Source organism: Ailuropoda melanoleuca, chromosome X (assembly GCF_002007445.2).
Source record: "Ailuropoda melanoleuca isolate Jingjing chromosome X, ASM200744v2, whole genome shotgun sequence".
Classification (NCBI taxonomy): domain Eukaryota; kingdom Metazoa; phylum Chordata; class Mammalia; order Carnivora; family Ursidae; genus Ailuropoda; species Ailuropoda melanoleuca.
Window position 1 is genome coordinate 62,676,185 of NC_048238.1, and position 17,252 is coordinate 62,693,436.

General features: G+C 35.1%; 1 protein-coding gene across 4 annotated transcripts in view; it reads right to left on the reverse strand.

The window, feature by feature from the left end:
- Positions 1–15,241, reverse strand: part of POF1B (POF1B actin binding protein) — an 87,687-nt gene extending 72,446 nt beyond the window's left edge. For 3 of the 4 annotated variants that reach the window (XM_019793020.1, XM_019793018.1, XM_011216925.2), the window contains exons 1-4: positions 15,188–15,241; positions 14,736–15,059; positions 3,096–3,170; positions 331–411 (exon numbers count right to left, since the gene is read on the reverse strand). In XM_019793020.1, coding sequence (XP_019648579.1) covers positions 331–411; positions 3,096–3,170; positions 14,736–15,017 — 438 coding nt within the window. In that variant the 5' untranslated portion in view covers positions 15,018–15,059; positions 15,188–15,241. The remainder of the gene's footprint in view (positions 1–330; positions 412–3,095; positions 3,171–14,735; positions 15,060–15,187) is intronic. The other variant, XM_019793019.1, reaches the window with a different exon arrangement.
- Positions 15,242–17,252: the final 2,011 nt, after the last annotated feature.

Sequence of the window (17,252 nt, forward strand, 5' to 3'; positions counted from 1 at the left end):
TCATAACTAAGAAACAAACTGAGATTTGCTGTAGGAGAAGGGGGTGGGAGGAAGGGATATATGGATGATGGGAAATAAGGAGGGCACTTGATGTAATGAGCACTGGGTGTTATATGCAACTGATGAATCACTAAAATTTTAAAAATAAAATCTTTAAAATATTTAAAAATGACTTTTTTTATACTAATGATTAAAAATTAACTTTATAACCAGAAGAAACTCCCAATGATCTGATTTTAGGGATCTGGTAACTGACTCACCCTTCTCATTTAAGCTATCAACTTCTAAGGAATTATAGGTTGGGACAAGAGTTTGTGTGATATAGCTCACCTGTTCAGGATTTTGTACTATGTATCTCCTAATAGTAGTCTGTGGATATGCAGTGACTTTCACTGTTGGAGAATGGAGTTCCTGTAAGGAAAGATAAAAGCTGCATATAATTATAGTTGCTTAGTGACCTTGAAGCCATTATAATAATAATAGGGAGCAATTTTCAGAGTGAAATTATAAAAGTCATTTGAATAAATGATGACATATGAAATTATGGTTTTAGTTAACTTCAGTCTTAGAAAAATATATGAAAACTTGTGTTTGTATTCAGCATTGTGCTAGGTATTTCTATTAAATACTCATTTCATGGTAATTCACCACACATTCCAAGCTATAGTTGATGAAAGTTTCAAAATATTCATTGCATTGTAATACCCCCACAATATTAGAAGAAAATATAGATTAAAATTTATTATCTCATATTTTTAAAAATGGAAGGAGACACAGAGAGAAAATTGTGTGTGTATGTGTGTGTGTGTACTTAAACATTTAAATATTCAGTGTGGTGGTGGGAGAGGGCCATAAATAACATTAAAGGGAGACAAAAGATTAGAATAAAGTCATTTATAAGCTTTTGATGGAAGAAGAGTCAATATCATTAATATAGAGTTTTTATACCTCAATAAGAAAAAAATTCATACTAACAGAAAAATGAGCAAATGGCATGAACATTTATAAAAGAAGAAAAGCAAATGGTTAATAAAGAGCAAGAAGTATTCAATCAAACTAAGAATCAAATAAACATAACAAAAGTACCATATTTCAACCAGGAAAAAATTTTAAATAATAATACTGATGAAGGTACACTAAGAGCAGCACTTTCCCATGGAGAAGGGAAAGATTAAATAATCATCTATAGGCTGAAATATGTAGCTACTAAAATAATGATTTTGAGTAATACACATTTAAGTGAAAAAGCTCATAATATTATATAAAGTTAAGTGAGAAATGAAGGTATAAAACTGCATATATGGTATGATCTCAATTCTTTATTTGAATGGAAGAAAACATAAAATGCTAATAATACTATCTGTTGGTAAGGGAAGGGATCATGAGTGATTTTTATTTCTTTTTCTCTACATTTTTTATGGTTCCAAAATTATCTACAATAAACAAATTTGTATTATCAGAAATAAAACAGAGCAAACCCAATTTTAAAGCTTTCATTATGAAAAATAACAGCTAATGCAATTTGCTGCCTGGATTAGAATGTAATGAATAGCTCTGTGATTTAAGTAGACTTACTTTTCTGAGGAAATCCTATTTTGGTGGTCCTATAGGGCTCTATTTTTATCTCTATTGTAGCCTTTATTCCACTGCCCTATGTTTTGCTGTGTATGTGACCCATGTTAGTCTGTGAGCTCTTTGAGCTCTTTGAGAATAGTAATTGGGTCTAATACATCTTTGTACAATAATTGATACATAGCACTCAGCACATGTTTGCTAAATAAATGCATGACCTTAGGGGCGTCTGGGTGGCTCAGTGGTTTAAGTGACCAACTTGATTTCAGCTCAGATTATGATCCTAGGGTCCTGGGATCAAGCCCCACATAGGGTTCCATGCTCAACAGGGAGTCTGCTTCTCTCTGGACCCCTCCCTCCCCCCCACTCCTGCTCTCTGTCTCTCTAAAATAATAAATCTTTTTTTCAAAGATTTTATTTATTTATTTGACAGAGATAGGAGACAGCCAGCGAGAGGGGGAACACAAGCAGGGGGAGTGGGAGAAGAAGAAGCAGGCTCATAGTGGAGGAGCCTGATGTGGGGCTCGATCCCATAACGCCGGGATCACGCCCTGAGCCAAAGGCAGATGCTTAACTGCTGTGCCACCCAGGCGCCCCTAAAATAATAAATCTTTAAATAAATAAATGCATGACTCTAACCGACTTAGCTCCCAGCTCGGCCAAATTGGGAAATGGTAGACAAACTTTTGATAATCTTATTTGTTTTGCATAAGATCACATTTTCCTTACTGTACCAAAGTCTAGAAACCAGTTTTTGTCCCTTTGTTCCCTTATTGTTCAAGCTCATACCCTAGCACCTCATCTGGGCAGGCCTGCTCTCTTAGAACACCATCTTTCTCCATCCTAGCCTCCAAATCCCACATCCTTCGTATTCCCCTCCTATGTAGTAACAAACGTAGGAAGTTTTTTATTTTCTTTTCTTAGGATTCACTTTTTAATGAATGGTGACTAGCTCATTAAACACATATTTGTTAATATGGTATTGAATTATTATTATAGGCACCTTTTAGAGATATAATGCCTAGACTCCAGGGTAGTCTTAAACATGTGATTATTAAGTTGTAAAGGCTAAGGAACTAGATCATTGCATGTCTTTCAAATTGAGAAGGGGTAGTTCTGACCCTATAAGCTATTCTCTCTGAATGTAAGCTTATAGTACACAGTCAGGTCCTTGATTAATCCAAGATCTAAGTACTTTATTTGTGCTAAAATCAAGGACCCTAAAATATATATAATTACTAGGAGATCCTTGACTAAAAATAAACTGCACTCAAACTTAAAGCAATCAGATTGAATAGACAATGAAACTGAAAAAACTCAGTTCATAGCATTTGTTTCGGCACTTGTTTCACATTCCTTTGATGCGCTGAGCTGATTATTATGTGAGAATCCCCTTCCCAGTTTCGTGTTCCTGACATTTTGGAAATGTGTAAAGCCCTAGGAGGGCTTAAAGATTACTTAAATATATGAGCAACGCTTACATAAAAAGAAAAAGATCTAATCTAATCCATAACTTCTTTTACCTGTTCAGTATTTGGGGTTATATGTACACTGCTTGGGGGACAAGTAGATATTTTCAGAGTTGGAGAATGGAGTTCCTGTTGAGAAAAAAGGGGGGTTTCAGAAATGGTTACTAAGCAGTGTTATTTGAATGTCTTTCTTTAGGTATTATTTCCTTTAATTTTTTAAAAAAGATTTTATTTATTTATTCGACAGAGATAGAGACAACCAGCGAGAGAGGGAACACAAGCAGGGGGAGTGGGAGAGGAAGAAGCAGGCTCCCAGCCGAGGAGCCTGATGCGGGGCTCGATCCCAGGACTCTGGGATCATGCCCTGAGCCAAAGGCAGATGCTTAACAACTGAGCCACGCAGGTGCCCCATATTTCCTTTAATTTTATGATAACCCAGTTTGTTAGAACTTTATTTCATGTTTTCTTAGATGATATCCAAAGAGCACATTACTGAANTCTGCCTTCGGCTCAGGTCATGATCCCAGGGTCGTGGGATCAAGCCCCACATCGGGCTCCCTGCTCAATGGGAAGCCTGCTTCTACCTTTCCCACTCCCCCTGCTTGTGTTGCCTCTCTTGCTGTGTCTCTCTGTGTCAAATAAATAATATATATATATATATATATATATATATATATATATATATACCCCAATGTTATTATACGTCTGCAATGTAACAAGATGCAAAATTTATCAACACAAAAACATAAAATACAAAAATTTCCAACCATGGTAGAAAACTACCTTTGAAAGCTCAACTAAGTCTACTGGCCTGAAAATGAAAGTCAAAACTACAATGAGATATTACCTCACACCTGTCAGAATGGCTAAAATAAAAAACACAAGAAACAAGTTTTAGTGAAGATGTGGAGAAAGGGGAACCCTCCTACACTGTTGGTGGGAATGTAAACTGATGCAACCACTCTGGAAAACAGTATGGAGGTTCCTCAAAAAGTTAAAAATAGAACTACCCAATGATCCAGCAATCAATTGCACTACTGGATATTTATCCAAAAAATACAAAAATACTAATTCAAAGGGATACATGTACCCTGATGTTTATAGCAGCATTATTTACAATCACCAAGATATGGAAGCAGCCCAGGTGTCCATTGACTGATGAACGAATGAAGAAGATGTTGCATATATACACAATGGAATATTATTCAACCATAAAAAAGAATGAAATCTTGTCATTTGCAACAACATGGATGGAGCTAAAGAGTATAATGCTAAGTGAAATAAGTCAGTCAGAGAACGGCAAATGCCAAATGATTTCACTCATATGTGGAATTAAAGAAACAAAACAAATGGCGGGGAGGAGACAAACCAAGAAGAACAAACTAATGGTTACCGGAGGGAAGGTAGGTGGGGGAATGGGTCAAATGGGTGATGGGGATTAAGGAGTGCACTTGTTATGAGCATGCACTGAGTGATGTATGGAATTGTTGAATCACTATATTGTACACCTGAAACTAATATAACCCTGTGTGATAACAAACTGGAATTAAAATAAAATATTATGTTAGTCACCATACAGTACATCCCCAGTTTTTGATGCAATGTTCCATGATTCATTGTTTGCGTATAACACCCAGTGCTCCATGCAATATGTGCCCTCCTTAATACCCACCACCAGCCTAGCCCAATCCCCCAGCCGGCCTCCCCTCTAAAACCCTCAGTTCAAGTTGGACCCAGAGTCCATAGTCTCTCGTGATTCATTCCCCCTTCTGTTTACCTCCCCTTCATTATTCCTTTCCTTCTCCAACGATCTCCCTGCTATTTCTTATGTTCCACAAATGAGTGAAACCATATGATAATTGTCTTTAAGGAAATTTTCTGGATAACATACTCTTAGATATAATTATGTTTGTGAATATTTTAAAATAATGTTGGATGACTACTGAACACTAGTAATAGTTTTTATGAGGGAATCTTGGGGCACATAACTGATATACTAAAACAGTTACAGGATAACTGAGCAAGATTCAATAAATAAAATCACTTCACCTAGACAGAATTTAAGTAGCAGGGGAAGTAAAAGAAATATCTGTATAAGCAGACTAATTAGCAGCTTCAAACTAATTTGCTTAAAAGAAGCAACATAACAATATCCCAGGGAAATAATATGATGACAGATCAGAATCAACAACACTTTAACATAATTTGCCATTATAAGTAATGATAAATATTTGTTCATAGGTGAAAAAAGAATAAATAGAATATAAACAAGTCAAGTCCAGATTCTTAATGTGACCCAAGAACTAAAATAGAAAACTAATTGGCCTATTAAATGGCTTCCTAATATTTACTTTATGTGGTTTTGACTTATTTAAAGAAGCAATTTGTCCCCTACTTTCCATTTTCAGTTCAAAGAGAAGGAATAGAAGAGTGAAACTCACTAATAATCATAGCCATATATCTTTATTATCTTTGCTCACAGCCACATTCACAGGCATTTTGCAAGCCATAATCACAAAGGGCAGGGGGAGAGGGAATGGAAGAAAGAGGAAAGAAGAGAAGAAAGGAGAGGGGAGGGGGGAAAGGAAAATGAAAGAGTGGGAGAGAGAATTTCCAGTTCCATCCCATTCCCAAAAACATTATTTTTGATTTGTCTTTGATTTTTGTCTTTTGATTTCTAAAAATCTTAACCCTCAATAAGTGTACAGTCCATGGTGGAGGGGAAGAAGGATTATAAGTATTGTAAGTGCATTATAGTTATATAATAAAAAGTGGTACTATCTAGGAGAACACATCTGGGATGGAGGTGGGAGTGGGGTACTATATTGAGAAGAAGGTAAGAAGATTCAGGATTGGACAAGATGTCTTTAGGGAGACAATTTTTCAGATGTATTTTAAGGGATAGGTAGAATTCCAGGGAAGATGTGAGGGAAGGGTGACTGTTGCCAGAGTGGGGAATGAAATGAATAAAGGCAGGGGTGGGAGGGAGGCAAAATGCTTAGTTTCTTCAAGAAACAGCAGTAAAGTGTGTCCAGCACACAAGGTGGGAGGAAGTAGGTAGTGAGAAATAACAGGATAAAAGTAGGATAGGACTGTTCTAAGGAGATACTTTGACGTCATCAAGGTATGGAGTTTGAACCTAACTTTGGAACTTGATTATTAAAGTTTTTGAAACGATTCTGTACTACAAAGTAAATTACATTTTATTGCTGAGATTATAAATCACACAATAAGGTAAAAGCTGATTTTATTTCTTCATAATACTTCTATCAAATTTCTCTTAAAGCATTTATGAATCTTTAAATAACTAAAAATTAATCAACTTATTACCCACTGCTCGATCCTTATATATTTTGATATAAAACAATCAATACAATTTATGAGAAAAATATTTTAAAAAGAATTCTGAACAGCAGCAAAAAATGTCTGCCATCTTTTTTTTATGTTTTTTTATTATAATGTTAGTCACCATACAGTACATCCCTGGTTTTTGATGTAAAGTTCGATGATTCATTAGTTGCGTATAACACCTAGTGCACCATGCAATACGTGCCCTTTTTACTACCTATCACCAGCCTATCCCATCTTGGTAAATAACAAAATTTAACACAATGAGATGTTCATTACATTATTATTTATGCCCTGGTTTGTGTCAAAAGATTTTAAGTGGTTCATAATGGAAGCACATACATGAAGTAAAAATATGAATCAGATATCCGATGTTACTGTGTAACACAAATGAGTCAAATGTGTAGACCAGGAATACATAGCATAGCATGGAGGTTACAAGCATAGACCTGGAACTAGACCGCTAGACTTAAATCCTAGTTCCACCACATACTAGCTTTATGAACTTCAGCAAGTCATATAACATCCCTGTGCTTCAGTTACCACATCTGTAAAAATGAGAATGATATTTGAACTTTACTGACTAAAGTTTAAAATTAATTCAGTCAGATAAGGGAAATAGGTAGTTCCAGAGAGGTTATGAAAAACAGTCATGTGCCCAAAAGAAAGAAAGATGCATTTTGATTGAGGGAGGTCATTTTTCATCTTTTTCCTCTTCTTAACCATTTGCTCTGCCAAAAAGTGAGGTTCCAGAAAAATTGTATAGATAAACAGAAGGATATATACATACATAAAAATATTTTATTTAGGTTTATGAATTTAATTCTTTCTCCTAAAATAGTCACTCTAAACTTATGCTTTGAGAGTTTGTAGCTTCATTTTTTATTTCATTTTTATCTACCCATTATAGCTGATTATGTAAATTGGCAGCACTTTGATCGCATATTGTACCACCATAAATTTCCTTGAATGTGGTGATCTTAGAGGTAATTCTATCTTCAAATGAATAGCCTGATTGTGTAGATTTGCAGTGTCCAGAACACTCTGCAATGGTGGAAATGTTCTACATTTGTGTTGTCCAATATAGTGACCACCAGCTACAAATGGCTGTTGAACAGTTAAAACATGTCTGGTTCAATGAGGAATAGAATATTTAGTTTTATTTGATTTTGATTAATTTAGATATAAATGAAAATAGCCACATGATACCCTATTAGAAGTGTAGCTCTAGAGGAAACATTAGGTAGGAGAAAGACAGCAAACAAGCTTAAAATGCCCAGTGTCACTGCATTTTAAAAAGAAAAAACAAAGCACAAACTAAAAAAATCTCCATCTCAAATATTAAGGCTCAAGTTCAAAGACTCTAAGAGCATGGGAACTTCCAAATTACTCTTTCTAGAGGATACTTAGGCCAGTAAACATTATAAATACATTCCTGCTGTTCCAGTCATTTGATCATATACCACGAATTTTAGAAAATTGCTTTAATGGTTTTCCTCATTAGTCTTTCTTAGCTAGTAGAACCCTAATAAGCCTTTCAAGCATATGCCTTTACCTAATCTTTCCAGTGTTAAAAAAAACTCTCACTTTATAGCTTATTCATTCGTTATCTATTATCCTATTTTGTCTGTGCAACTAGGGGCTTTTGTTGGCTCTATTTTTATAAATCAATGATAAAAATGGAAAGAATTATTGAGTGTCCAGACAGTGTACTCGACTCCTGCACATGTTATCTCATTTAATACTCACTAAAACCCTGAAGGAAGGTATTATTGTCTCCATTTAACAAATGAGGACAATGAGGTCCTGAGAGGTCAAAATTTATTCTAGGATCTATGACATTAACACTATGTGTTAGACACTATGCTGTGTGTTTTCCATCATGTATTATCGATTTTGACTCTAACAACGATCCTATGAGTTAGGGATTATTGTCCCATTTTACCAATTAAGCAACTAATACCTATAGCTAGCATGTCCCTGAACCAGGAATTAAACCCAAGTCATTTAAAATATAAAACTACACTCTTAGCCACTACACTAGACTTTTTCATAGTTTGGTTCTGTTTAAGTCTACCTCATCACTGTCCATTTATTATTTGCAGCTGTCTATGAGCCATTGCCCATAGATTTCATTTGTATGGACATTTTCTGCACACAATGCTATTCCAGTCATTTTTTTATAAAATTTTTTATGTTATGTTTATATATATATATTATATATATATTATATATATATAATATATATATAAAATTTTTATTATGTTATGTTAGTCACCATACAGTATATCCTTAGTTTTTGATGCAGTGTTCCATGATTCATTGTTTGTGTATAACACCCAGTGCNTGTTTGCGTATAACACCCAGTGCTCCATGCAATATGTGCCCTCCTTAATACCCACCACCAGCCTAGCCCAATCCCCCAGCCGGCCTCCCCTCTAAAACCCTCAGTTCAAGTTGGACCCAGAGTCCATAGTCTCTCGTGATTCATTCCCCCTTCTGTTTACCTCCCCTTCATTATTCCTTTCCTTCTCCAACGATCTCCCTGCTATTTCTTATGTTCCACAAATGAGTGAAACCATATGATAATTGTCTTTCTCTGTTTGACTTATTTCACTTAGCATAATCTCCACACACAATGTTTTCTGTGACTCATATTATTACTCTGCAAAATAGGAACCTCTGCAGCCAACACCTATTAGCTTTCATCTACTATTGGTAACTCTTTTTTTTTTATAGGTGATTTCACAATTTTATTTTCTTTTTTTCTTTTTTTAAATGATTTTTTATTATATTATGTTAGTCATCATACAGTACATCCCTGGTTCAAAGAGTTCAAGTCTTTGGTGCAATAAATACAGGAGAGATGGCAAGATTGCTGGGAATGAGAATTAGGCAATAGAGATTACATACACAGTATAGGACTTTGTTCTCTAAACATTTGGAAGCTTGTTGAAATGAACATGGAACTTGTATGCTGTCTAATTTGAACTTTAAAACTTTGAAAAACTAATAAATAATATAATGTACCAAAAAGGAGTCTTAAAATGACTATGAGAATCACTGAAAGTAATAATGGTGACTTAGGAACAGTTTAGGACCAACAACTTCAAAAAAGGCAATATCTTTAAATACCAACTGACATTTGTTCTGACAGAATTTGCCAAAGTAAACTGTCATTTGAATACATTCCCTGAATAGTTTAAAAGATGCTTTTGCTAAAATCTTTCAAAGCCAATAACATAGTTAAACACCTGCCTTAGGTTATTGTTCAATGCTGTTCTGAACTTTGTACAGGAAGAAACATACAAATCATAATGATTTTTTTTAGATGAAACAAACACTTCCTGGATTTAGGATAAAATCTGTAAGTCTATTTTCATGTTAAGAAAGCAAAGGAGTGTACTAGAAATAGAACTTCTTCCCCTCACCCCTTTCCTCCAAAGGAAATCCCTCACTTAAGAAATGCATTCCTTCTCTTCTTTTCCTGAAGGAAATTGGGGGAAAAATAAAGTATATACTCTCTTTACAGTACATGCTCTTTGTCTTAAAAACTAGAAGTATATATGCTCTGTTGGAAATTAAAAAGAAAAAAAGATGCTATTACCATAACTGCTGGTGTAAAAAAAAAAAAGTTAGCTCAAATATACTTGTTTACAAAGGTTTTCACTTTTAAATGGGCTTTAACAAACAAAAAGCAGAATCAGACCTGTAAATACAAAGAACAAACTGTTGGTTGCTAGAGGGAAGGGATGTGAGGGTATAGAAAAAAACGGGTGAAGGGGAGTGGGAGACACAGTCTTCCAGTTATGGAATGAATAAGTCACTAGAATAAAAGACACAACGTAGGAGCTATAGTCAATGATACTGTAATAATGTTGTATGGGGGCAGATTGTAGCTGCGCTTGTGGTGAGCATAGCATAATGTATAAAGAAGTTGAGTTACTATGTAGTACACATGAAACTAATGTAACATTGTGTGTCAACTATAATCAAATAAAAAATTTAAATAAAAATATATGGGATTTAAGAGATGGCAAATCTACCAGTTGTTTTACCATGAGTTGTCAAGAAAAGAAATTTAGATCACAACATTTAAAGGACTAGTTCACCTTCTTTCCCCTTGCCCTGCCTCCCTTCCCCACCTTGTCACATACACACACAAGGACAGTTTATGAGTGTCATGGCCTGAAAACAGGCCCAGCAATTTATCAAACCTCCCTTAAACAATAGACAATTGGCATGGGCATTTTTACCCAGCAATTAGTCACACTCACAATTTCTATAGTTTTATTTAACTGCAAGCATAAAAGGGCTGACCAAAGCTGAAAACATGGGCCTCTTTATCCTATGACCTCATTCCTTTTCTATAACCTACTTCCCTGAACAGTCATTCACTTTAGTGACCACACCCTTGAACAACAATTTATCAAAGCAACACACCCCTCCCCACAGAACAGGAAATTTTTCTGATACTGTATAGAAATCCTGGCAGAGCAAGGGAGCTATCCACAATCTTTGCAACCAAAGAAAGGGGAAAAAAATCATGTAAACAAAGATAAACCCAAGCTGAGTAATTGTTGATAGCAGAGGCTGTCAATAACACACATAAAAACCATTCTCCCCAGCTGCTTTCTAGAGTTAAATTTGGTTGCAAGTTTTAACTTCAAAAGAATGGTAACCCATATGACACACACATTAAGAGGTCCCTTCTTTCACCAAAACTTGTTTTATTCAGTAAAATACTGGTGGCCAAAGCACAAAATAATATTTAAAAATGAAATATAGACATATGGAACAATTATAGAGCAGGTCCTGTACATCTATCCTCAACGTGAACTTTCACTGGGATAAGCAAGTGGTATTTATCCAAATAATCTCAGTGCTTTCTATGTAATAGGCATTAATAAATATTCAATTCAATGAATGACTTATTAAAAATATTTTATTTTTATTCAATTCTCTCTCACACAACAGAGTTCCTTTGGATACATGGAAAATATCTTCAACTTCATGAAAAGCTAAATTTGTGGATGGGAAATATATATGTTGAGTAATTTTACGTCAATGGTGTTCATTAAGGCAGTATTTTATTTTGAGGTTAATATTTAAGCTTTTTAAAAGGTTGAGCGGTAAGTTGTTTTATTTCATTTTGTGTAGTTTCTAGAACTTCATTTATTTACAAGACTGCATTCAGTTTTAAAATGTATCTGTGCCCTTGATTACCCCATGTTTCATTTTACCTGTCCATATGGATAAACCTGGTCATTTTAATTCCAGAATTAGCTTAGACAATTTCACCAGCAACTGTTTTCTATATTCAATTTTCTCTGTTCTATCAATCAGATAAAATAACTGAGAGAATAATAAAATATATCTATTATAGACAAGAAACAAAGCAACATTATATCTGGAGAAATTGAAAATATGTTTGTATTTATAAATACCATTTTAGTGCACAAGAAGGCAATAGAGGAAAAACATGTACTAAAAAGCCAGAAATAGAAAATACTAAAGTGCTGCAAAAAGCATTTAGTTAAATCTAAAAGCATTTAGTTAAATCTAAAATGTGTACTACATAAACTAAAATTAAGATCAGGAAACAGGGGCGTCTGGATGGCATAGCGGTTAAGCGTCTGCCTTCGGCTCAGGGCGTGATCCCGGCGTTATGGAATCGAGCCCCACATCAGGCTCCTCTGCTGTGAGCCTGCTTCTTCCTCTCCCACTCCCCCTGCTTGTGTTCCCTCTCTCGCTGGCTGTCTCTATAGCTGTCAAATAAATTAAATAAATAAATAATCTTAAAAAAAAAAAAAGATCAGCGAACAAAGAAGAGTGACATCAATTTCAGTTTCTTGAAGAGAACATATTTTACTACTATTACATATTTTTTATATTTTATTTTATTTTACTTAATTTTTTAATTTATGAATAAAAAAAGCCAGACACCCAATTATATGTATTTTTAAATCTTATGAATTATCTGAATGTCATCCAAACACCAAAATGCTAAAAGAGAAAGTAAAAGTTTAACTGAATTTATGATAACCAACAATTAAATAATACACATTTTCCTACCTGCAAGGATCACAAACTCTAGCAATCAGAATAGTTGCTAAGTACCAACTCAAAATGTATCTAAAACATGGCATATTAAAGAGAAGCTTTATTAAAACATGAAACAATCAAGGGTTTTAAGTAATATGTCCTGTTTGCTAGTGCTTGGCATGGTATATAATAAAGCTGCTGCCTCATCTTACCTATTATTAACATGAAGGTAATTTCAGATCAAATCTAAGTTCTACGTTACACAATGCCATCCTGCTGAGAAATGAGGAGAAAGAAAAATAAAATAGAATAGTTTCTTTATCACATTATTTGTGACAACTATCTAAAAGCTTTCTTGCCAAATTACCTTTTAGTGGATTTGTGAAAACCCTTTGTTATCTAACTCAGTCTGAAATTTTATAGTCAAATTTTCCTTCTTCTTGTTTGACTAAGGGAATGAAACTTCTTAGTTTTGTCCTTTACTACATGTATAGAATTTCACCTACTTCATGCTCACATAGTCCTTATTTTTCTTTCTTTTCTATTATAAATCTCTTATCCCAGTTTTTGTGGCCACACGTTCTGTCCCTAGGTTTCTTTATAAACTCCTTTATGGGGAACTGTGTTTCAGAATGGAGATAGTCTTACAAGGATCACTTTAGTAATTATCAGGTAGAAAGAAGAAAAGTCTTGTAAAAAATCTTGACCAGCTTGGTCCTGGGATTATTAAGAAGGAAAGTTGAACTAAAGAGTATACAATAAAGTGATCCTAAAATTTGTTTTGTAGTCAATATTAATAATTTGTTGAATTTCTGCTGCTAAATTTTTATCTATCTTTACTAGTAAGTTGACAAGAAAAGAGATTAATGTTTTTAAATAATTATGACAGGGTGATTTTAGCATTTCCATGATGATGGTAACTTGTTTTTGTATTGTTTTGGGGCTACTAAGGAACACAGATGACACCAACTTTGCTGTCATTAACATCCTAATACTAAATATTGGAATGTACATTCACATTATTATCAGTTATGCAAACTAGTACTTTTTACCTTCATATTTTTCTTCCCTTTAACTTCAATACAGGTGGAGTTTTTTTCAATTAGGAAATTACTGATAGTAAATTCTGGAATTTTTTCTTCATATTTTTTTCCTCAAATTAAGCTGAGCATGAAATATCAGTAAAATTGTGGCCTTTGTAATTGTGTTGTCTATGTCTTTAAAAATTCTTAGTTTTTTATTATATACTGTATATTATATACTGTATATTATATACAGTTTTATTATATACTTTAGAAATTTTGCTTCATATCCTATTTTAAATTGTGGTTTTGGGAAAAAGAGCCCATATTATTCCAGATCGGTAAAACAATGCAATCTCAGATAATATCATCCCAATGGTTGCTTTTTGAGCTCTTTACAGTATAAATTTTATCTTGAAAACATAATTTTAGTTTGGACAGATGTTTCCAGAAAGTCATGCAAATTTAACGTAAAGGGATTCAAAGAACGAAAACAGACACAGAGCTTTTAATTTTATAGTCTTAAAATGTTCCTTTACATTCACTGGCAAGGTTATTAGCACAGATACTGATGCTAAAATAACCCCTTTAAAAATAAATTTATTTCATTTTAAAGGGTGTCTTAGAGTTCTGCTTTTTGAAGCTTTTATATAACAATTGCTTAGATCTTGCCTTCCTCAATCCTGTATCCACTCTTTCAATCCCCTTTCTACCAATATTCAGAAATTATTCACTTTGGCTGTGTAAGAACCAGTGTGTCATTTTCAGAAGATGAAACACATACGACAATTTGAACAGATATTTGTGCATGTCACTTACCCAGGAGCATTTGCTGAGCACAAATGGCTGCTCATCACTCCATATAAGTCATTGTCTCTGAACTACCATACTTGATATAAAAAATCTGTTTACTTCTGAAATAAAGTGAATCAGTGGGAACCTAGTGTATAAAAATTACTGTATTCAAGTTGCGGATTGCTTTATGGTAAGCGCAAAGGAATATCCCGGATCAGATATTTCAATCAAATCCAACAAAAAATGAGTCATCCTGTGCTCTAGTTAGATTGTAAAACTCATTGGAGCTGTTAAACAACCACAGGCACTAGTAAATGAAAGAACAGCAAGAGATGGAATTTGGGTGACCGTACATTGCTTCTACAGCTGCAATCCACCAAAAGATAACAACCTGTAGAACAGAGGCAGAGAAGCAGAAAGAAAAGAAATGAAGTTCAAGATATCCCCTCTCTACAAATCACACACATAGTTATCTTTATGGTACCTGAGAATGGTTGCTCCAAACCAAATTTTGGTAGGAGGAGGCAGTTTTGAGAGGAGAGAGCACTTCCTGTGAGGTGATGGGGTCCAAGGCCTGAACCACCTTGTACACGGGCCCACTGTAGGTCCTCACTCTCTCGTACACTACATTTTTTTCTGGTGGGTGCTGGGTTTGGCTTGACTGATGGTAGCAGTGGTAATGCTGGGGCTGGTGCTGCAGCACGTCTGGGGGTTGTGGAGTTCCACAGCTGCTGCTGCTCATCTCGCTCCAATAGCTTGAGCTCATGATGGTCTCAGTGGTCAGCAAGGTACTCCCCAGACACTCTCCCTATGGAACAAACAGAGAGCGAGAGCGCGCTCATGAATAAGGGTAAAAGGGAAGGCAAGCAGGCACACATAGAAGTCATTTATCAAGCCCCTCTGCCTGTCGTGGTGCCCTGGAGAGGTTAGAGTTACCTGAGCAGCGGCAGGAACAAGTCTGGCAGCTGCAGAAGAGACCGCAAAGTTATTGGAGCGCGAATGAAAAGTAGAGCCACCCCGTGAGATTGCTCCAGGAAATGGTAGTGACACGCCCCTCAGGGGTGGATTCACCTGGCTGGTTTACCTGCCAGGAGAGGCCCTGCTTTGCCACAGGGATACAAGGCTGCATTCAAGTAGGTAAGGGAATCTGGAAAGAACAGAAAGGAGGAATTTTAGGGCTGAAGCCAGAGCTTCCAAGTCCACAGTCTTGGAAATTCATTTAACTGTAAATAGGCGAAGACATGCTCATTCCTAAACTTACTAGAGAAAACAAAGTCACAAACATCACATGAAAGTGGCTTTTCCATGGTTCTTAAGCTTACCGAAGCTTAAGGACTCTAGAACGATAATACCTTATCGTTCTAGAGTCCCAGACCAAAACACCAAGGTAGTAGCCAAGGAACACACTAATTTTCACAGATAAATTTGCATTCTTTGCAAAACCCAGCTGGTAATTTCATTTAAGGAAGATTGCTATGGGGTCACCTTCTAGCAACTCTAATTTATGGACCTGTTTATCTTCCTCCAGGCCTCCTATGATTTTTTAACATACATTGAAGTAGATTTGTCTAAATGATTGAGCTGTTGTCTATAAATGAGAGATTGGTCAAGAAAGGGCTTGCCATTCCACAAATGCTTTGCATTTCAGCATTTATATTTATTGTTTTGCGTTTTTGCAAAGGAATGTACCCTGACTTTCCGTGTGCCCTAAGAAATACTGAGCTTATTTTTTTTTTTATTTTGTAGTATCTAGCTGTTAAGGAAGCTGCAAGTCCTGAAAGATGCCTTACTTTATGAATTGAGATTTAAACATGCTCAGCACTTATATTTATTACTACTTGAAATTACTATCATAATGCCTACTTACCCACCAAATTTTGCCCTGCAGGATACTTCAGCATCACTGAACCATATAATACTCACCAAGTGTGTCTTCAGAAAAGGGGTGTCTTCCTAGTCTGTATATACACCATAGAACCTAGCACACCATCATTCTGGAGAGGAGGAGAATATCATTGAGCTGGCTATCCAGTCTTTTATCTGCTAGGTAAACAAAAAATACTGATTTAGTGGTAACTTACTATAACCAGGTACTGTGTGAGGAGCTTTACATGGATTAGCTGTCATCCTCATAACTTTATGAGGGTGTATAGGAAGGGAACAGAGGCACAGACATAGAGAGCCACAGATATTTCACAAAGTTAAACAACTAGTAAATGGTGGGTCTAGAATTTTAATATAGAGCAGCTCATTTTTGAGATTAAGCTCTTATTTACTGTATTTTTTGTTATATAAATTTTAAAATTGTGTTCTGCCTCTGGCCATCTAATACATCTTCTAGGTGGGAAATCAAAATACACTTTTGACCTGCTGGCTTTTAAGTGACTTTAAAAGGAATCTTTAGAATTTTTATGGGGGAGAAGTGAGCAAAATGTTGAAAATCAACCTTGAAATGTCTTTAAAATTATTAAAAATAAATTATTGTATATTTACATTGTATACTGTATGCTTCAAATCTAGTCCTTGTTCATTTTAATGCTATTCCTCAAGAATCAATGAAAATTTAATTAGAAACATGTAACCTGCCAAACAGCCTGGCAAAATATCAGATTGATAACTTGTTAATTTCCTTAGCAGTATCATTTTGGATTACCTTTATGTGTGAAAAGGGAATGGGTAAGTGAGGTTAACTAGTCAGCTATGATTGTTGAAATTTGGGTTTAAAATACACACAAGCTCAAAACACATACACATAGTACGGTTAATATCTGCAGCCAAGAGATGGACTACTAAATAGAGATGGAGATGAACAATAAAAATTCCTGCATCCATAAAATGGTGACTATACCTGTCGTCCACATTTCTTGGATATATGGCATTTTGAGGCAACCACTTTTATGCATTTGGGCAAAAATTAATGTGTGAAATCCTTGAGCCTCGTCCATTATTCTTCCCCATCTCTGGGTATGAGAGAAGGAGAAAACTTAAAGCTCAGGGATAG